At 33.6% G+C, this 22,516-nt stretch overlaps 1 protein-coding gene across 1 annotated transcript; it reads right to left on the bottom strand.

Annotated features, from left to right (window-relative positions):
* Nucleotides 1-6,700: 6,700 nt before the first annotated feature.
* On the bottom strand, nt 6,701-18,916 carry LOC142615417 (3-hydroxyisobutyryl-CoA hydrolase 1-like). Its single transcript, XM_075788166.1, has 14 exons — nt 18,693-18,916; nt 17,327-17,407; nt 15,582-15,650; nt 15,013-15,076; nt 14,726-14,805; nt 14,506-14,589; nt 13,109-13,193; nt 12,125-12,210; nt 11,505-11,626; nt 11,018-11,078; nt 10,752-10,850; nt 7,284-7,385; nt 7,162-7,203; nt 6,701-7,038 (listed from the first exon to the last, which is right to left on the bottom strand). The coding sequence occupies exons 1-14, from the start codon at nt 18,729-18,731 to the stop codon at nt 6,901-6,903; spliced, it is 1,152 nt and encodes a 383-aa protein (XP_075644281.1). The 5' UTR covers nt 18,732-18,916; the 3' UTR covers nt 6,701-6,900.
* Between the last annotated feature and the right edge of the window lie 3,600 nt (nt 18,917-22,516).

Genomic DNA, 22,516 nt, shown 5'->3' on the forward strand with positions numbered 1-22,516 from the left:
TTATATGTCTTAAGTACATTCCTAACGTGTCAACTATTTTTTTTTACATAAAAAAATACCTTTAACAATTTTTGAGTTTTTCATGTTGTTATTTACTCAACTAGTCCATAAGAAACCCAACTCGAGCAGTCCATAACATTTTTTTTTTCTTGGGATACATCATTTATTAAAAAGAGTTTGCATTGGAAAAATGTATGTAAAACACCTTTCTAGAAGATCATCTTGTTTTTGTGATTCCAAGTCAACTTCTTGAAAAGTACTAATCATTTGTGTGTGTGTGTGTGTGTGTGTGCTCACCTTGTTTTGCATAATCTTTTAAGCTTAACTCTAAAAGAGACTGCAACCTAGGTTTCCACTTATTGGATTAAACCCACATGAATGAGTGAAATTGTGTTTAAATTTAATTGTACTTTAAAATGTCATCTTGGCAAGACCATAGAGCATAGGTCTCATCCTCTTGTCTCTCTCCATTCCTAAACGGGTATAAATGTATCTTGCATAAGTGCTGGGAAGCTAGTCAAAGTGTATACGCACACACACAATTAGAAAGTAGGCAAAAATACCATTTGGGTCATTGTTCAAAGTGCTTGGAGACTAAGGGAAAATAGTTCAAGTTGCGGGATTAGTAACATATTGTAATTATCTCTTAAAAAAAAAAAATACTCCTACTAGCTACAACAATGTGCCTATTGGTTTTTTAACTATACAATGTTGATAAATCTAATTTTTATAAATTCATAAACAAAAATAATTTTATTTGAGTACCTCAAATAATATAATTTTAAATCTTGAATGGTAAGAATAATAAATTTTAAATAAAAAATTATAGTATAAAATGTTATCTATAATTATATTAAGTAAGAAGGAAAAAAAGAGGAAGCTACAAAGAGAATTATATTCTTTTTCGCTAGTGTGTACTTGTGTTGTAGCGGCGACAAGCATGCAACGAAGATTGAATTCTATATGACATAAATAAACAGAAATTGCACACACTGTGTATTTGGCAATGGTTTTGATTCAACAGAACATATTGTGGCCAAAATGTGATTTTTGAAAGTTTTGAGGATTGAAAATGTAATCTGGAAAGGCAAGGGGTACTAATTAAATTAAGACTAATTTGTTGTAAAAACAGAAATTGATGAATAATACTAACTAAATTAATGTCACCCCTTAGATTCTAAACTTCATTTCGTAGGACATGTTTTATCTGTTTTACAGAATTCTTGTAATAAAGATTAACCCCATTATTTAGGGAATGCTAAAAATTTTGGAATTGATCCCAATTAGATATTAGATTACCCCAATATTTATGTTTGAGGTAAAAATGACCAAAATGCTTTTGTTGACCAATCTTTAACCCAGGTTGACTATAGTTAAACTAAGTAAAAGATTTCACCCAAATGCTGTAAATTGAATAAGACATACAATATCCAAATTAGCTTTGACACTATTCTAACAAGACATATTTTGTAGCATTAAGATCTCAAATATAATTCCCCAATTTAAATTAGACAAATATCAAAATTGAAAATCATTTTATGAAATTTTAGTAGTAGTCAATTTGATTTTGTTATTTTCAATTTATAGTCAACTTGGTCTCTATAGTCAAGTCATTATAGACTTGACTAAAATTAGGCAAAAATGCCAAATATGACTGCAAGTTGAAAATAACAAGTTTAATATAAAAAGATCAAATCAACGGTAAGTTGAAAATAACAACGATCTAGATTTTGATATTAATCTACATCTTCACTAAATATATATATTTTTTGACAATATGATCTTATACATGGACCATGGTAGTGGTACCTATGGCCTAACGGATAAGGCTTGTAACTTCTTATAAGGCAGTTGTGATTTGTGGGCTCGAGTCCCACCGAGTATGATTTTCTTCTACTTTTTTCCTTTCCAATTTTGTCCACTATTATTTTTCTTCTTTTCCAGTTTTACCCTCTTACATTTTCTTATTCAAAATTCTCCTACCTGAATCTCCAACTCTATCCAACACAGCAAAGTAAAGCGCTCTAGGTCTGGGCAATCAGATTAACCCCAGAGATAGAGAGAGAAAAAGAAGCAAAGCAATGGAATCAGAGTTCATTGTAAGTTATAAATTCATGTTACCCATTGTTACGCAATCCATGTCGTTCTTACCAAAAATGGAGGTGCCATTTAAGTTAGAACTCATTGGGAAATTTGATTTTTGATGATTCTGGTAAATGCTTAGACACCCTCTCACCTTTAATTAGAAAGGACGTGCACTCTTGTCATAGAAAGGATGTGCGAGCTCCCTTATGGAAGGAAATGTGGCACTTGAACATCCCAGCAAAGGTGAGAATATTTGCCTGGAGACTCCGTATGAATGCAATCCCCACTATGCTTAACTTGAGCAAAAGAGGAGTCCCAATTGATCCTCTCTGTCCTCTTTGTAGTAAGGAGCCAAAATTTGTGAAGCATGCAATTCTAAAATGTGATATAGCCAAAAAAAAGTCTCGAAAAATTGGCTTGACTGCCCCATTAGTATTTTGGGAGGTAGGCGAGACTTTTCGGATATAGCTTTAGACAAGGGACTCAAAGGGACCTAGAAAAACTCTTTGAAGTGGCATGGATGATTTGGTATAATAGGAACCAAATGGTGCATGATGCAAACAGATCCTCAGAAAATGTCATTTAGGGGATGCTATGTGAATGGTGAAAGACTATAGGGAGGCAAACTGTATTCAAGCAAAGTCCCAAGAGCCAAAAGAAAATAGTTTTGAATCGCACCCTGGCCTTAAGGTGGCGCCGCCCCTGCCTCCAGATGATTACTTTCTTATCAATGTGGATGGAGCTATTCCCACTGACAATGGCCACTCAAGTATCGGCATCATTATACCGGATAAGGACTTGAAGGTCACAGCTGCCATGTGCAAGCCCCTCTCAGGAATGTGTGGAGTAGAAGAAATTGAAGCTATTGCAATGGAACAAGGCTTAGTGCTGGCAAAAGAGCTTGGGCTAGAGCGGGTTCTTATGGTTGGAGAATCTCTTCAAACAATCCAAGCAATTGAACAAGAAGATGTTAGAGGTGCAGTTGGCCATGTTGTAGCTGGAATTGTGCAAAAAATGAGAAGTTTTGCTGATGTGAAAGTCAAGCACATTGGAAGAACAGGCAACAAAATAGCCCATGAATTAGCCCAGCAAGCAAAAAGAGGGAGGGATACCATGTGCTGGTTAGGAAGAGAGCCAGACATAATTTCTAGGGGTGTAATCGGTTCGGTTCGGTCAGTTTGAAGTGCGATTTTTCCACCGAACCGAAATTTCGGTTTTACCAAATTTGGCACCGACACCAAACCGAAAGGGAGGAACACCGACACCAAACTGACTAGATTTCAATTGGTTCAGTTCGGTCGGTTTTCGGTTATTTCCAATTTCTTAGAATTAAACAGATCAGATAAAAAAAAAACCCTATTTCTCTTTACTTTCTCACATTTTCTCAACACCCAAACACCAAGCAAACAAAAAATCAAAATCAAAATCATGTATATAATCAGATAACATACCAAAATAAGAAAATATATATATTTCCTTTGCTTTCCCACATTTTCTAATCACCCAAACATGAAGCACCAAGCAAGTAGCAAACACAAAAAAAAAAAGAAAAAAGAAAAAAAAGAGGAGAACGGAGAAGAAGCACTGAAGCAGCGTGATAGTCTATGTATTTTTTTGGATATATTTTCTAACCATCCAAACAAGAGGGACTCTGATGAGGCCGGCGTAGGGAGGCGGCGATAGAGGTAGAGATCGTGAAAGAGAGGGACTGGAGAGTGGATGTGTTGCCGTTTGTGAGAGGGAGTATTGGTCGGCGCATTGGAGGGGGTTGGGGCGATCAATGGGGGAGGAGTCGGAGGTGAGGTTGACGACTAGAAAAAACTTGGCGAGAAAAAATGGTGGGAGAGAAAAAAAATGGTGGAGGGGCGGCTGGAAAGAAAATGGTAGGAGGGTCAGAGCTTATAAATATAAAAGGCTAGGGTTTTAACTTTTAATGGTTTAAGAAAATTAAAAAACCCAAAAACGTTGGGGCGAAGGCTCGGACCATAGAACACTTAGTCATTAAAGCAACATCATACCACTAAGCTACAAACTCCAACGTGTCTTAGTGTTATATATATATATATATCGGTTCGATTCAGTCTATTCGGTGCATTAAAATTTGCCACCAACAACCGAACCGAAATTTTCGGTTTTATTATATAAAAAACCGAAACTGAAACCGAAACCAAACCGAAATTTTTGCATCGGTTTGGTTGGTTTGAAGTGATTTTTTCGGTTCCTCGGTTTTTTGCACACCCCTAATAATTGCTTTGTTAAGATATGAGGGAACGTTGCTATAGGGTCTTGCTTGTGGTCTAGATTGTTGCTGGTTTTTTTCCTTTTGTTTTGATTCTTTTTGCTTTTTTGGGGTGGCTGTACTGTTTCTTTGTTGTTTAACGAAATTTCAGTCACTATTCAAAAAAGAAAAGTATAGTACAGATATGTATGTATAATGTACGTCACTATTTACTTCTCAGCCCCAACCCCACCCTCACCACCCGAAAAAAGCCCTTAAAAAATAGTCCTTTGAAAAAGATACAATAAATCATAATGTGCATGTACAGTTTCCACATGCCAACAACACGACGTTGATGCATATCATAATGTGCATGATATCGCCTATAAATAGAAATGGCAACTCTCGATAAGACTTTTTAAATCTAATCTTTTTTTTCTTTTTCTTTTTTTGAGTAAATGAAAATGGATTTACATCTATTTTTGCAAAAAAACAACAGTCTATTTTAGAATAAGAATTAAAAAAAAAAAAAAACAAACTTAGTTAATTATTTTTCAAAATACTCATAATTAAAATGTCAATTTTTCTTGATTTTTTTTTTCTCACTCTTCACACCTTTCATTCTCTTCCTACACAATCGGGAAAAGCAAAGAAAAATAATTTCGTAAGCAACTATGCTTAATTATATTTACACATGCACTATAACAAAATCTCGTTTTGCACAATGGATACATAGTCTAATATGGGTGTTTATTGAGGTTGATTTGATGATATTTGGGTCTTATGCCATTTTACTGAAACTAATGTGAATGCTTTAAAGCATCTTTTTTAGGCTGTAAATTCCTTTGGTTGGTCTTTTTTCTGTAGATTATCATCTATGGTGATTTTGGTGTAAATCTATTCAAGTGACATTTTTCATGATATAATATCTATCATAGCAAGTTCCTTCCGGTGTAAATTCTCATGTACCAAGTATTCCCTTTTTTAATGTAAATTCCTGCATACTCAGTAGCCCTTTTCTGATGTAAATTCTTGCGTAATGTGTAATCTTTTTCAACCACCTGAATTCCTAGCTAGTACGCAGCCTCCAACACTTCAAGTGTAGTAGGTGATCTTCCATCTATCTCTTGCAAGAGAGAGACTCACCATTCACATCTTTTTCTATCCCTTGCAAGTGGTATAGATCCATATTTCCATCCAATTTTATCCCTTGTTGGAGGGATAGATGCACATTTTCTACATACACACATGCACTTATATCTACATTGTTTTGAAATATGCACCATATCTACAATTTGGCAGCACTTTCAGCCTGTGCTCAACTTGATGATTTAGATTTGGGGAGTTGGATCCATAAATATATCAAGATGGTTTAGACTAGAGCATTCTACAAGTTTGAAGAATTCACTAGTTGAAATGTACTCTAAATGTGGAGATACAGACATTGCTCTTGGAGTATTTGATGACATATCCAAAGATGTCTCTTGGAATGATATGATCCAAGTACTTGCTCTTCATGGCCTCGGTGAGAAGGCTTTGGCTCAATTCCGTTTGATGATAAGGACATGCATTCAGCCATATGATATCAGCTTCATTGGAGTATTATACTATTTTTACTATTATTGGCTTTCAGCTATGCAGGGGTGATAAGGGATTCAAGAAAGGAGGCAACATTTCAACGGCCACAATATGGAATAAGCCCTAAGTTGGAGCACTATGATTGATCTTTTATAGGACTTTTGGAGGAACCATAGATTTTATCAAAAAAATGCTCATGGAATCAAATGGAGCAATCTGGGGGGTTGTGCTTTGCACAGTAGATTGTTTATCAGTTTAGGGGAGGAAACAACCAGACACTTGCTAAATCTTGAACCAAAAAATGACGGGATCTATGTTTTTCTTTCAAACATCTATGAAAGTGGGAAGAAGTGAAGAGAGAGAGAAAACTTATGCACAAAAAATGTATTTGAAAGACATCGGGTTGTGGCTCAATTGTCATAAATGAAGTTTCTCATTTATTTCTGGTCGAAGATCATTCTCATCCAGAAACTACATAAATTTACCTGATGCTAAATCAAATGACTCAAAAGTTGAACTGATTAGCTATGTTGCAGAAACTTTAGAAGAGTCGATGAACATAAAGAGGTGAAAGACTGGAAATTTCTTATGGTTTGTTGAAAACACAGTCAAGGGGCAAGAATTTTTATTCTAAAGAACGCGATCTGGGTAATTGATTACCAATCTAAGCTTTTCTCGAACATGTTCTGCTCAAACTGTCATTCTGCATTTAAACTTATTTCCAAGATTTACAAACAAAAAGTAAGAGTCAAGGGTCAGAGTCATTTCCATCATGTCAAAGATGGTTCCTATTCTTGCAAAGATTACCAAAGAAAATAATTTGAAGCATACGCTGGAAATTTGTGTTCTATATACCATAATTATAACATCAGCTTGGCACCCTTTAACAAGGATTGACTAATAGCACAAAGATAATGAGAATATCATTGTGGTCATATATGTCTCCACAAAATGTGTAGATATCCCTTTTATTATAATTTAAAAAGTGCAACAATTTCCCCATTTTTGACCTTCATGCATTAAAGCTTTGCAATGGCATATGCAGGCAAATTAGATCTCGCAGGGAGCTTTAGATCTTCCCAGTCTTCATCATCCATCATAGAGAAGTATGAGTCAACCATATCGTCACTAACAAGCTCCAATTTAGAGGGCTCCCACTAGGAGAGATAGGAAACCAAAGATGAAATAAGATAAATAAACCAACAAAAATCTATATTTATGAAAATTATTAAGACTGAAAAATCTAAATGGCAAAGATATAGAAAAAGATGCATGTCTACCTTTGGGTTCTTATCCTTATCCAATAGTATGGCTCTGAAGCCCTACAGTAAAAAGGGAAATTCTCAAAATAATCGTCAACAGAAGAAATTAGGAGAAGATAAATATTTAAGTAAGCTAAAACCTCAAAGAGATCCTTGCTGAGTTTTCCTTGCATGACATGACAAGCAATTCTATACTCACGAACAAGACATTGACCAACACCTTGGAGCCGTCCTTGTCTAATCTGTTTGCAAGAGGAGAATAAACGTTAGAAAGTAAAAACAATCTCACAAGATTAGTCAAATTGGATGGCTGCTTAGTTTTTTCTTTAGTTATAAAGTTATTGAGGGAATTAAATATCATATTTCTATTATGGTGGTATCCATACAACAGAGGGGATTGTTGGGTGCACTGCACCATGGTCCAGCCCACATGCTTTTTCAAGAGCTCATTTAATGAGCATGTCACTCCATGACTTGTGAGAAGTTTGACTTCTCTTAATGAGAAGTGAACCAAAGAGTGTTGAACACACTGAAGGAAAAAGAAAAGAAACAAGCAAGGCCATTTGGCCAAGGGAGCTGAAGAAAGATTTTGGTTGAAGCGAAGTCAAAGTAAGTGGCTTGAATTTATGGTGATTAGATGTGAAGACTGTGAAAGGAAGAAAAGAAGAAAATGTGAAAGAAATAAAAGGGAAAGGCCATTCGGCCATTTGGATTAGGGAAGCAGAGAAAGAGAAGTCCCAACAAGGAGACTGAGGGCAATGCAGTTTTTGAAGAACTGCGTGAGTGAGAGCAAGTAAAAGAGAAGAGAAAAATAGAGAGAGTAAGAGAAAATTGTGAGAGATATATAGTGAGAAAGAGAGTTTTTTTTCTTTACTCAAATTGTATCTCTAAGTGTTGTAATCTCTATTTAATATAGTGAAATTATTCGGAGTTTGTCCCGTAGTTTTTCCCTTCAAGAAGAAAGGGTTTTCACGTAAATCTTTGTGTTATTGTGTGGTTGTGTTTTCACTGTGCTTGCTGAAATTATTCACAGTTATATAGAATTTTTCCCAACAAGTGGTATCAAAGTGTAGGTTCGATTGGGAGCAATGGCCGGAGGAGAAGGAAAGTCATCAGGAATCGAGAAGTTTGACGGTACAGACTTTGGCTATTGGAAGATGCAGAACAAAAATTATCTGTATGGGAAGAAATTACATCTTCCCCTTTTAGGAAGGAAACCAGATAGTATGGAAGAAAACCAGATAGTATGGAAGAAGAAGAATGGAGCTTTCTTGATAGACAAGTGCTAGGAGTTATACGGTTAACTCTGACAAGATTAGTTGCACACAACGTTATGAAGGAAAAGACCACAGTGGATCTGATGAAGGCTTTGTCTAGTATGTATGAAAAGCCTTCGGCTAACAATAAGGTGCATCTGATGAAGAAGTTGTTTAATCTGAAGATGGTGGACGGTACTCCTGTGGCTCAGCATCTGAATGAGTTTAACACCATCACAAATCAATTGTCGTCTGTGGAGATTGATTTTGACGATGAGATCCGCGCATTAATTGTTTTGGCTTCTTTGCCAAACAGTTGGGAGGCCATGAGAATGGCAGTGAACAATTTTGCAGGGAAGAGCAAATTCAAATTTGATGATATTCAAGATTTGATTCTAAGTGAGGAGGTTCGCATAAGAGATGCTGGTACAAACAATGCACAAGATTAAGCTCTTGTTATGGAGAACAAGGGTAGAAATAGAAGCAGAGAGCTTGATGATCGGGCCAAATCCAATGACAGGTCACAGTCAAAAGGTAGATCTCAGTTTAAAGAGATGAGAGAATGTTTCCATTGTGGGAAAAAGGGCCACATAAAAAGAAATTGTTGGCATTGGAATAAAGAACAAACTGAAGAGAAAGATGAAAAGAATGATGATGAGAAGAAAACTGCAGTAGTTGTATTTCATGAGGATGTTTTGATGCTTTCTCTTGAAGAGCAAAAATGTGAGCATGTTGCTAAAAATGATGTTGAGTGGGTTGTTGATTCAGTAGCTTCCCACCATGTTATCCCCACGAAAAGGTTGTTCACCACGTACAAAGCAGGCAACTTTGGTGTTGTGAAGATGGGTAACTCCAGTTACTCAAAAATTGTGGGAATTGGTGATGTGTGCATCAAGGCCAATGTTGGTTGCACATTGATACTGAAGAATGTGCGGCATGTTCCAGATTTAAGGATGAATGTGTTGTCTACATTGGCTTTGGATCAAGCGGGTTATAGTAACAATCTTGGCAATGGAAGATGGAAACTTTGTAAAGGATTATTAGTTATTGCTCGAGGGCGTGCTTGTTGTGGCATGTACAGAACTCATGTGAGGACTTGTAAGAAAAAGTTCAATGCAGTCAAAATTTTTGAGAAAACTCCACAGTTGAGATTGTTGGGTGCACTGCACCATGGTCCAACCCACATGCTTTTTCAAGAGCTCATTTAATGAGCATGTCACACCATGACTTGTGAGAAGTTTGACTTCTCTTAATGAGAAGTGAACCAAAGAGTATTGAACACGCTGAAGGAAAAAGAAAAGAAATAAGCAAGGCCATTCGGCCAAGGGAGCTGAAGAAAGATTTTGGTTGAAGCGAAGTCAAAGTAAGTGGCTTGAATTTATGGTGATTTGATGTGAAGAGTGTGAAAGGAAGAAAAGAAGAAAAGGTCAAAGAAATAAAAGGGAAAGGCCATTCGGCCATTTGGATTAGGGGAGCAGAGAAAGAGAAGTCCCAACAAGGAGACTGAGGGCAATGCAGTTTTTGAAGAACTGCGTGAGTGAGAGCAAGCAAAAGAGAAGAGAAAAATAGAGAGAGTAAGAGAAAATTGTGAGAGATATAAAATATGCTTTCTTGCACATAGTGATAAAAAATTTTGTACTACATTTTATAATAGCAGGACATTCTCTTTCTTTGGATCCAACTTAATTCTCTATACATTTTTGGATGCTCCTTCAAATTCTACCATAATCGCCTCTTCACAGTGGCTAAAAATGTTTAACTCAACTGTTCTCCAATGGACCTATACCAACCTATGTCACAATTCACAAGGACAGAGTAGCATGTGCTAGGTGCAGATGTGTATCTAGGCATCAAGCCAATTTCATACTACTCAGAAATGAAGCCTTATCTTCTTTTTTTTTTTTTAATTGATTGGTCTAGAGAGAAACGAAAACACCTAATTTATTAGAGCATTCAATTTTGTTCATTCCTTAGGTTATTAAGAGGTAGTTACATGTATAACGGCTGGTCATTGAAAGCATAACACTTGCTGACAAGAGTCAATGTTGCATCTGACATATAGGCACTTCAAACATTTTAGTGTCCAATAAAAATGCCTTATAAAAATGCCTTGAAAAAGGACACTATTTTCAGTTGTCATTTGTCAACCTTCAGAAACTGGAATAAATGATACTTCTGCTAGGGAAAGAAAAAGAGATATCTATAGCCACACATGATTAGAGCACATAACGAAAATCCTACAGAGATAAATTTCAACAGAAGATGTCATGAATATCTTAACCACAAGTCAATCATTCTTAAGCAGTTAAATGCTGACTGAAATGGCAGCATTAAGGCTTGCTGCTCCCTTACCGATCTCAGAGAAATTTTGAGGCTTGTGGGTGATGCTCTCTTCAATGACTGGATTGTTTTAGAGATCCAATCATCCTTCTTATTCAAGGCCACTCTCTCCTAAAATTTCCAGCACAAGATCATGGTCGCGTAAGTGGTAAACATGTAAACACCAAAAATAAAAGAATATTACTCAAAGCACTAGCAAACTTTTCGAAGACATCTGACAAAGAGGACAACAAATTAATATTCTCATCATGTATAAAATTCAATATCATTGAACTTACTAGGGCAGATATAATTTCTTCCACTGTTCTTCGAGAAAAGCACCTATCAATGACATTCAATCTGAAGCCAAGTGACCCCGAAAAAACATAAGGATTTCGAGTTTATTGAGAAAAGATTAAAAAAATATATAAAAATATATTTGAGGATCTTGGATGACAGAAAGATATGTTTGCATTTTGGAAAATGAAAACATTAGTTCTTTAATACAAAATCAACTCTGATAGAGCCTTCTAGCACTCAATCTGTGAGATGTAGTTCATTTATCACTGTATGTTAAGATGATTCATATAGCTAGCTAATAAACTAACAGAGCTTTTTCATATGTGTGTTCATTGAGAGAAGTTTATTTCATGATTGATTATCCTTGACATGGTAAGTATTAAAAATTCTTGGCATACATAGAATACACTTTAATGAATAAAAACTGTAGAAGCCATTTAATTAGACAAGTAGTATAATCTTTATAATTATGAATGCAAAAATAACCTGTGATATGCACTTTTCTCTTTTATATAAGGTTGCTTTGAGTACTCATTAATAACTGCAGAGATTATGGCTGGATCACTTGAATCTACCTTGCACAGTGCTTCTTCCAACAAAGACAATCTCTGGCCAATAAGTAAAATCACATAAGGAATTCAAATGGCAATGTATTACAAAATTAAAAATAAAAATTTTGGCAGATAAAAATCATGGTGATGACTACACTTGCATAGCGTTTCATCTTAATGGCATGAGGATAAATATTTTAGACTTAACCCCAAGGGTTGGTCTAATGGTCTAATTTGTACTATTGAACTATATAATTATTTCCTCCTTTCAATTTCTGTTTTTACCATAATTTCCCTCTTTCTTCAAATCAAACGAGCTATGTATGCTCCTCCCGTCTACTCCACTACTTTGCCTTTCAGTTTAAACCATGTTGGGAATGGAAAAAACAAGTCTTTCAAAAAATATACAATAATTCATAATGTGCACTAAAACCATGCTTATGCATGTTACTACTTCCAACTATTCATCAACCACACAAGATGTATCTTTTTCCTTCATTGGAATTTTGAGCACTATGCCTAAAATCAAATAATAAAAGTAGAATGAAATACTACCTCAGAGGGGACAAAGTGAGTTGCAAGACCACATACAAGCATTTCAGCACCATCCAACCTAGTGCCCGTAAGACCAAGATATTCTCCTGCCAAAGATTTAAAATTATAACAAGTAGAAGATGGGAAATGGGAGGGGAGTTACAAACAAAGACCATTATAATAACAAAACAATGCAAAAAAAAGAGAAGACCACTTCTGAACACTTTTAAGCTTTGGTACAAAGAAACATAAAATTGTTATAATTCCAACTTTTATGTAATAAATAAATCTAAAAATATGAACTAATAAAATAAAACATAGAAAATATATGTATAGAAAGAAACAAATATATATGATGTAGCACAAACATTGGAAATTTTCCTTGAGCAGAGAGACTGCCAGAAGTTAGCGCAAGGAAAATTTAAGAAATAGAAAATCACTAGTAGAAATCATTGGTGACAACAACAGAATTGCAAGTCAAAATACCTAGTAATCTGTTCATAATTTTTGAAGAATTAATAAAACTTTAAGTTTTCTAGTAGATAGATTGCATGGTACAAAGAACCAACACCCATTATGATTTGTTCTCCATTGCCTAGGTTCATTCTAAGATTTGGTTTGTTCTTAACTACTTCCGTCCCCAATTTTTTTCTCCTTCATTTCTGTGCTAGGAATTTATAGCTTGAGCTTTACAAACTGACAACTTAATCCCAATGAGTCTTCCAACTTGCAGATTATGCACCTCTATCGGTCACTTGTCCCATATCATGATAACAAGCACATATAATGCTCTCACCAATACTGCTAGTTTGCAATAGTCTCAGTCAGTGATATACTTTAAAACCTACAAATAAGAATTGAACTACTCAAGAAAATTTAATGCTAAAGAAATATACCAACCAAAGTCCTACAAACTACGGAAAAAAAATGAACTTCACCCGTTTTTAAGGAAAGATTTGGTATCCAAAGATTTACTATGTGGGTCAATGATGTAATTGCCATTACCAAAGAATCCAGGGAGTCTTGACAAGAAATAAGAGGCACCCACATCTGGGAAGAGTCCCAAAGCTGTTTCTGGCATTGCAAAGACCTGCAACAAGACCATTATCAAAATGCATGTTAACCAAGAAACCAAGATCTACAAATTTTTTTTTTTTTTTTAATGAATGTTAACACTAGGACTTTCCAAGAGGTCACTTGTTTGGTACTAATATTTCCCAGCACACTTGTTTTGAAGTTTTGATGTTATTTGGTGCTTTAGTTCTGTTATGATCACAGTCAAGAAATTAGAACTACTAAATTAAAACAATACTGCTCAAAAAAATAGAATAAAAAAGGAGAGCAGTTCAATCCTTCTTTTTATATGTAAATACGTCTCATGTATCCATATGGAACCAAAATTACATACCACTTTAAGACAAATGAATAATATAGCATTGAAGAAGAAAAGGGGAAAGAAAAACAGAAACTTAAGTCATAGCAAAGATTAAGCTGCAACAAGTGGTCATTCCATTGAAAATTAAATACAGCTTATGTATCCATATGGAACACATGGCACCATAATTGCCAATGCATTCAAAATGAAATTCTAATTGCCACTTCCCAAGGAAAGGCTAAGTCATTTATGGACCATTTGAACTTGAGCATCATCTGACAACTTCTCGCACATAAATATGGTATAGAATGGCTAGCCCCAAGTGCCTGGAGTCATTAGGACACTGCAATTTAGTGTACGCAGACCAAAGAGGGGTGACCTAAAACCAAATTTAAGAACCTTTTAAGGAGTTCAAAACACAAGTGATGATAGTGGACAGTATCAGCTTTTTTTGCTTGATCAGGTTTAACACAATACAATTCTTCTTCTTCTTCTTCTTTTCTTATTGATACAGGAAGCATTAAGATTATTTGAGGACCCAAAAAAGAAATATAAGAGGTTTTGTAACAAGGTAAGTTTAGCATCTTTTTCATTTTTATTTGACTCAAAATGTCTCCATTGGAAACACTAAGTGGTGGCGGTTGAACTACAAGGTTCCAAGCCAAATTTAGCAACTATTGTACCTGCTACGTACTATACGTTTTTTTTTTTTTTTTTTTTGAGAACCACATACTATACGTATTAATTAAAGAAGAACATTTGCAACACAGAGGCTTGGCTTGAACACAAAATAGGATTAGCCTTGGGCTAATATATCTCTAAAAAAAATAAAGGGGGTGGGGGAGAGAGGAAGTAGTGAACTATGAGATAAACCATATTCAATTCCCTGCTTTGGACATTCAAACTGACCATCATCAATTGAATGGGATAAAATAATGGAAATACATTACTGTTGTATAAAATCTCAGGAAAGTGTGTAATTCATAATCACCTAGACTTAAAACTGGAGATAAAGGGAGATAAATACCGAATTTTCTGTTGCAACCCGGAATCTACCATGTATTGATGCCCCTGCCCCACCTCCCATGACAACTCCATTAAGGATTGAAACCTTCAACAATATTTGCATGCTAACAGTAAGAAAGAATATATACATGAAACTTACTTGACCAAGAATGCCTCCACTGTCAAGAGTTAATATAAATAAAAGATAATGAAAATTTACAATTCATAGTGAACGGGGTCACCTGGGGTTTACGATAAGTTGCCAAAATGTAATTTAAGGTGAACTGCTTCCAATAAAATTTTGCACCTAATCTCCAGGTACCTAATACAGACAAATATTTGGGGGGGGGGGGGGTGGGGGAGGGGAGTATTACAGGATTAGCACTGACGTCCTTGAAATTCGCATAAGTTGAGTATCTTTAGATGGCTGAAAGACTCCACATTAGCAGTTGAATCTTATCTGTGATGGTAGGTCATGAATAATCTAGATGTTGATGGTGGTCCAACGAGCAATAAAAAGAGCCTATACCTTCATTAATATCCCGAATTGCTGCTGCAACATCACCTCCAGCACAAAATGCTCTTCCCTTTCCCTAAAAAAATGACCATAGTGGACATGCAATCAGTTTGCATTCTCTGCAAGGCTGAAACAATAGAAAGCATTCCTAATTCTTTACTTTTAAGCTTTAGTTAAACAAATTAAAATGCCTATCTATCATATATGCACAAGACAATTTCTTGAGACTCCTCCATATGAACAACCTTTACTAGCTATACTAAGTAAATTTACAATTAAACTAGATGAAGTTTACAAGTTAACAACCTTAAGAAGGTTGCTTTAGAACCAACATAAATAACTAAGGGTTAATTTGACAACAAAATCCATACAACATGCATAACAAAATAACAATCACAATGATTCATTAGCACTACCTGAATTAAGAAAATTAAATGTAACATCCACTGCCATGTACCCACACACACATTTGCAATGATGAGCCAAAATAAAGTGTCAGAGAGATATGACTTTCTTTCTGATTTATTTCCAATGCAATTTGAAGGTAAGATATGAAGATTGTCTCTTAAGAATGGACATACCTTGACAATTACCAACTTCACATTAGAATCCTCCTCATATGCAATGAAAAGTTCCAATAGCCGAGAAATCTAGAATTTTGCATGAAACACAAGTTCCGGATAAAATGTTATAGCCAATTGGTTACTTCATTTGCATTATCACATACATGCATAAGTATTGCAGTATTGATATAAGTATGCACAATATTATCTTACACAAAGCAGAATATCATGACTGGCAAATGGAATGCAAGAAACCACATAACAAGATCTGGAAATGGCAAAAACTTCCTGTTGGATATTTTTATATAAAAAAAATATCATATTTATTTTAATACTCATTTATGTGGGTTGAGAAAATCAATTATCCCTTAATGTCAGGTACGTTAATTGCTAAATTTTTAAAAATTCAAATATAATTCAAAATTTGAATAGCTATTGTCAATGGTTTTAATTAGGAAATCTCTGAAAATTAATGTGAATTTTAATACCATATATTGTCAGCTTTTAGCATACTTTCCTTTATAAACTTTTTCTTTAAAACACTTCTTTTAATATATTTAATAGTAACGTTATAGATAGAAAGTATCAAATATTGTACAACTATATATTTATATAATTTACCGTTGATGGGTTATAGCATTATATAGTACTTTCCATTCTTGGTTGTAATTATTTTGTATAGTCAAAGACTCAAAGTTTCAAAGGAAAGTATTATTTGGTATTTAAAGAATAGCCACGTAGGGGCTGTTATTTTGTTTTTAATGGCATCTTGACACTAAAAGACAAACTTGTTTTGTCTATTAACTTACCTCAACGTACAAATTTTGAGAAAAAAAAGTTTTGACCGGTTTATATATATATATATATATATATATATATATATATATATATATATATATATATATATATATATATATATAAAGAAAGCTATTGATCAGACATTGATTTCAATAATTTTATGGCCATTTAAAGTTTTAAAGATAGCAAACATTTTTATTTTTTGGCTAAGGACAAGCAACATGTCTGGGTATATATATATGGAAAGAAATAAAAGTTTCAGACACATATTTTTATTTTTGAATTACAAAGCTGCAAACTTTTCAAAAACAATTTTTTTTTTCCAAAACACTTACCATCTATTGGTTCTTATTACTCACAAAAATATTTTATCTTTTACAAAATTATCAGGGAAAAGAAAATACTATAGAGAGCTTAGATCCTACGAGTAGTATAGACTCGCAAGGATAATTAGCAAAGGTAGTTGGGTTGTTATATCCTGGAGACAACGTGCAGAAACTATTTGTTTAACTACATCAGATATACTGTAGACGGCACGATTTGTTTCAAGACAGTGACTTGGTTCACGCCCCATCTCTGCCACCTCCTTTTGGTAAAATCAAATTGTGTAATTTCTAAGGAAAATTCAGGTATTATCTCTTTTTTATTTCCAACACTTCCCCAAGTAAAATTGTGATTGACTTTACAAAATGTAACAAAAGAAACATAAATAAGAAATCATCCATATTCCAATAATTATACTCAATAGATTATTGAGTCCATCCATTTTGAAACAAGGAAACAACATCACATATAGCAGACATAGCTTTGCACCCTGCCATCACATTTCATTTCATTTATATATATATCAATTTAGAAACATAAGATAACTGAGGCATTTGATACCATAACGCGGTTGTATACTATAAAAGAGAATGCAAGAATGTAATACACATCAAAAGTATTCAATAAGTTAGGTATGATACCATTTGAAATAAAAGGGCATTCAGTTGCTTAGGTCTATTCAATGTCAATATTCTTGCAGACAACTTCTCCTCAACCAAAATCTGTCAAGCAAGAAAGGAATATATATAAGTAACTGAAAACGACCAAACACAATGCACTTTACGATGTCTCCACTGCATAAATTGGCCACGATCTTCTTAGTTCTTCTGCTAATGATAATTCCTGCCATTATTGCAAATTTAAAGGTAATTTATTCAAGCATCCAAATGGCATGTCTGTTTTGAAATTACTTATTTTCGGTTGTTTATTTACATAGTTTTGCTTATGATAATTTATAAGCAGAAAAAATTTAGCCACAAAATTAGTTGTAGTTTAAAGCTACAACCTTAATAAAATACACATTACTATATATTTTGAAAATCTAACTTTTGAATTGTATATTCTTAACGCTCTTAACATACATGTCAAATTTTGTAGCAATCAGATATTATTTACTATATGATCTATAAGTTTATATTTTATACATAATTTTAAACTACCAAAACTTGCAATTTAAACAATTTGTTGATGATATAACTATTGATCTTTAATTTTTTAGAAATTTTGCAAACATGGAAGATATAAGAAAAAGATGTAATCCAATAGTGGATTTGTCAAAATTCACTCACAATAAAAAGATATTGAGTAAGGTTGTAGCCTAAAGTTTATATTTTATACATAATTTAAACTACCAAAACTTGCAATTTAAACAATTTTTTGATGACATAACTATTAATCTTTAATTTTTTAGAAATTTTGCAAACATGGAAGATATAAAAAAAAAAGATGTAATTCAATAGTGAATTTGTCAAAATTTACTCACAATAAAATATATTGAGTAAGGTTATAACCTAAAGTTACAATAAATTTGGTAGCTAAACTTTGTCATTCCTCAATATTGCAGATAAATAAGATATTGAGAAAGGACAAAGTTTGTCCTTCGTTTAGTTATCTTGTGTAAAGATATTGTAGCTAAACTTTGTCTTTCGACTGTTAAGATGGAAAATTTTGTTTAAAGATAATTTGCCGTGTTTTTCAATGTTTAATAGCATCATAAAAAATAAATCAAACGATAACTATCTTTAACCATAAAATTTAAAATATATATATATAAATCAATGCAACTATGCTATCCCTGGAAATTATTTAAAAAATAATAATAATTAATGATTTATTGTAAGATAATATATATGTGTGTGCCACACTGCCACCTCCTGTAAATATTTAAAAAAAAATAAAAATGACATGAAACAACTAATAATACTCTGTTCCGTTATGAAGAAGCGTGAAACCAATATTAACAGATATGATTGATAAGTGAAGCAAGACTCTAGTTGCAGAGACTACCTGGTGGTCGTCGGGTTTTGTAGAACTGAGTGCAGCCATGGCTCTCTCTCTCTCTCTCTTCCCGCTAAGGGAAATGTGAACTGAGAGTTTGTGTTGATTGCTGTTCTGATAAACCTCTCGCTCTCTCTCTCTCTCTCTCTCTCTCTCCCTCTCTCTCTCTGCTAAGGGAACTGTGAACTGAGAGTTTGTGTTGATTGTTGTTTTGATAAGCCTGCTACAACGACGGACTAAGGAATTTAAGCTAGCGGGGCAGAGTAAAAAAAAAAAACAAAAACCTCCATATAGTATTAAAAAAAGTATAAATACTTTAAATTATTGTTTCTAAATATATTAAGATGCAATTATTTACCAACAAAGGCAAATAAAAATAAAATAATGTCTTTTTTTTAATATTAGGCTGGCTGGGATTTTTATTTTATTTTATTGAAGTTAGAGCATTCACATTAGTAGTGCTAAAAATTTTAGCTTTGAACATCTCAAAAAGTTACTTTATCTATTTTAGTACCTCACTTTACAATACACACAATATCAAATGTTTTTTTTTTATAACTTCATTTAAAATAATATAAAAAATTCATTAAAATAATAAAGGAAGGGGAAGAATTTGAGTTTTTTAATTGATGAAAGAGATATAATTTGAATAAAATATTGTATTTTATTTTTAACTACTTATTACAGTCAACTGGTATTTATATCAATTTATTATAGTTGCAAAAAATTTAGTTTTAATTTCTCTAATAACACATAATTTTTTTGGTTCTTTAGTGGTAAAATAAAAATTTTTTTTTTTTCTAAAATACAATCGCCGTGAATATTTTTATTATTTTTGTTAAATTTTTTGGTTAGATTATTACTATTTGGTGAGACTAATTAAGCTTACGAGAGAGTGGCCTAAAGTTTTGGAAGGACCTAAAAAAATATTATAACTAAAAAAAAAATTGGACCCAGGGGGTTCCAAGCTCCTTGGTCCTCCACCTGGTCCGTCCCTGCCTGCGACACTGGTGCTCTTTTAAAGACATAAAAAGACATGCAAAAGTACGTACCCCATTGCTTGCATCGAATTCTGACATATATTACAGAATCGCACATTCGTGCATCACGAAAAATCTCACAGTTGGGATTGAATTAATTGAATGCCGACATTCTTTTTTTTTTTTTTTTTCACCAAATAAGATAATCGCCCTCAAAACCAATAGGAATTTTAAAAAAAAAAATTTTGGAAAACAAATTAAACAATTGTCTTACTAAGAAGTAAGGACTTCTATGATATATAGCACCTATAAATAAAATATTTGAAGCAACTCAAAATCATTTTGTTTTTTTTTTTAAAGGGTAAATTCCCTCGGTATCCATTTTCATGATTTAAATTCCTTTGATTGATCTTCTTTGGTTAAATTCTCATGGCTGATTGGGGCAAAAATTTATTTGGATAGCCTTTTTTGTGATATAAATTCTCACATGGCCTTTTTTGCAGTTATCCGTGCACTCGAGTTTTCTCTGGAGATTGGCATAACAAATGCTATATTGGAAGGAGATTTTGAGATGGTGATTAAGGAATTTGGTGACCATGCTTCTTCTATGGTCTCCTATGCAAATTTGTTGTATGATGCTAAGTTTATTTCTAGATATTTTTTTCAGTTATATTACTCTCATAATAGGAGGGAAAGTAACAATGTTGCTTATGGTCTGGTTTGATATATTGGATTTTACTAATGTGTATCTTAAAGGCATACAATATTATACTATTTTCGAAAAAAGCTTTATCGAGAATTGAAAAAGTTGTAAAAAATTTTCAATTTTTCATAAAATATTTTTAAAAATAAATGGTTTAATGTGTGCCCTTAGACACACATTAACTGGACCCATTAATAATATCTCAAAATTTTTAATTTAGATGGAAGATATTCAACCAAAGCTTTTTTTTAATATTTTATTTTGCAGGCTAATATAGACTATATAACTTAGTATGCATTTGGTTATAAAATATAATTGCTGCGTTTTGCTTTTTGCGTTTTTTCCTCACTTTTTTTTGTTTCTGCTTCAGGGACAAAACATGCGGTGCGCGTTCTGTACATGCACTGTTCACGTACTATGCACATGCTATTCACGTACTATGCGCGTACTGTTCACGTACTTTTTTAATAAATTTTTATTAAAAATAGATCATGCATGCGGATTCAGATCCTCTAGAGTTCCTAGGGTACTCTACCAAGTAGATTTCATTAAATCCTAACCACTCTTTAATGATTTAATGGTCTAGATTCTGCCATGTCAGCATTTCATTAACAATCATCTTAATTGTTTTGTTTACAACATTATTTTATTATTTTAAAAATATTATTAATGAAATCTTGCAGTGACGAATTTAAACCATTAAATCATTAAAGAAATGTTGTGATTTAACGAAATCTACCTTAGTAGCACTTTAACTCTGTATGATCTGAATCCCATGCGATACTATTCATATATTTAAAAATTATTTTACTATAATATTTTTCATTTTCAATTTTTAATTACTAATAATAAATTCTATCCAAACACACCAATAATAAAAATCCGCTCATTTTTTCTACTACAAAAAAAAGTTTCTCACGTGACGAGTGGGTCACTTTTAGTGTAAATTATTAAGAACAGAGTGATGTGACTTCTCAAATATCGAGTGACGTGCCTTTCAGGCTTTTTCTAATGTACCTTTTCGGGAAGTGATCTTTTTCAACCACCTAAATTACTGCTACATGCCTCCAAAAATTCATGTACAGTAGAATAGTCCTTAAACATGGTAGTGGGACAATATCGAGTGACGTGGCTTTTTGGCTTTTTTCTAATTCAGTCTCTCACAATAATTGGAACAATCGACCCACCAAACAGCTGGCAGTGGGACAAAACGTTGGAAAGATTAAATCAGAAATAGAGGTTCCTGTGAGATGAAATGCATATTGCACATGGAGAACGCTCCATGTTCCCGCCAAAACATATTGGAACCTCTCCTCCAATTTCCTATTTCGGCAGTGCCATGGCCAAAAATCAAACAATTTTTTTTCTTTTTCATTCTATTTCGACAATGTCATTGTTATAAAACCAATTGCAACAATTTTTTTTTCCTCCTATTTCGGCAATGCCATTGCCACAAATTTTTTTTCTCCTCTATTTCGGCAATGCCATTGCCACAAACCAATTGCAACAATTTTTTTTTCCCTCCTATTTTGGCAATGTCATTGGCACAAATCAATTGCCACTTTTTTTTTTGAGAAATGATATGTGCACACCATTTTTAATACATTTTTACAACAAATCCTAAATGGCAAGTTGTTACTGTTTGTTATTGTTGGATTAAAAAAGTAATCTCAGTATTAAATTCAAATTTGAACTAATAACAACTAATCACCCGTGATTTGTTGTAAAAATGTTGTAAAAATATTGTGGACGTAGCATCTTTTTTTTTTAATTCCTCCCCAAATTTCGGCAACCACTTTTTTTTTCCTCCAATTTTCGGCAACTTAGTTGCCACAATTCATATTTTCTCTCTCCTCAATTTCCTACAATTTCGGCAACTTGGTTACCATAATTGGTAAATCATTCGGGCACTCCCATTGGGGCATTTCACAGGCAGAGCTTGGGCAGTGGAATGAATTTCGGTAATATCATTACCGAAATTCATTTTTTCTCCCTCCCAATTACATCACTCAACTTTCTTCTCTCTCAACTTTTTCTTACAATTTCGGCAACGGCGTTGCCGAAATTCAGTCTCTCTCCTCCTTTTGCTAAATAACTTTGAACAGTGCCTATAACAACAATAAACTCCATTTTTTGTAATATTTAGCCAA

This window comes from Castanea sativa, chromosome 11 (assembly GCF_040712315.1).
Source record: "Castanea sativa cultivar Marrone di Chiusa Pesio chromosome 11, ASM4071231v1".
Lineage (NCBI taxonomy): Eukaryota > Viridiplantae > Streptophyta > Magnoliopsida > Fagales > Fagaceae > Castanea > Castanea sativa.

Bases quoted from the DNA above. Each gene is read 5' to 3' on its own strand.
- LOC142615417 (XM_075788166.1), bottom strand. From the start codon at position 18,731: ATGGCTGCACTCAGTTCTACAAAACCCGACGACCACCAG. The intron at 17,408-18,692 runs GTAGTCTCTGCA...CTTGCTTGACAG, and splicing joins CAAAACCCGACGACCACCAG to ATTTTGGTTGAGGAGAAGTT. The intron at 13,194-14,505 runs GTATTTATCTCC...GTCTTGTTGCAG, and splicing joins GGGTTGCAACAGAAAATTCG to GTCTTTGCAATGCCAGAAAC.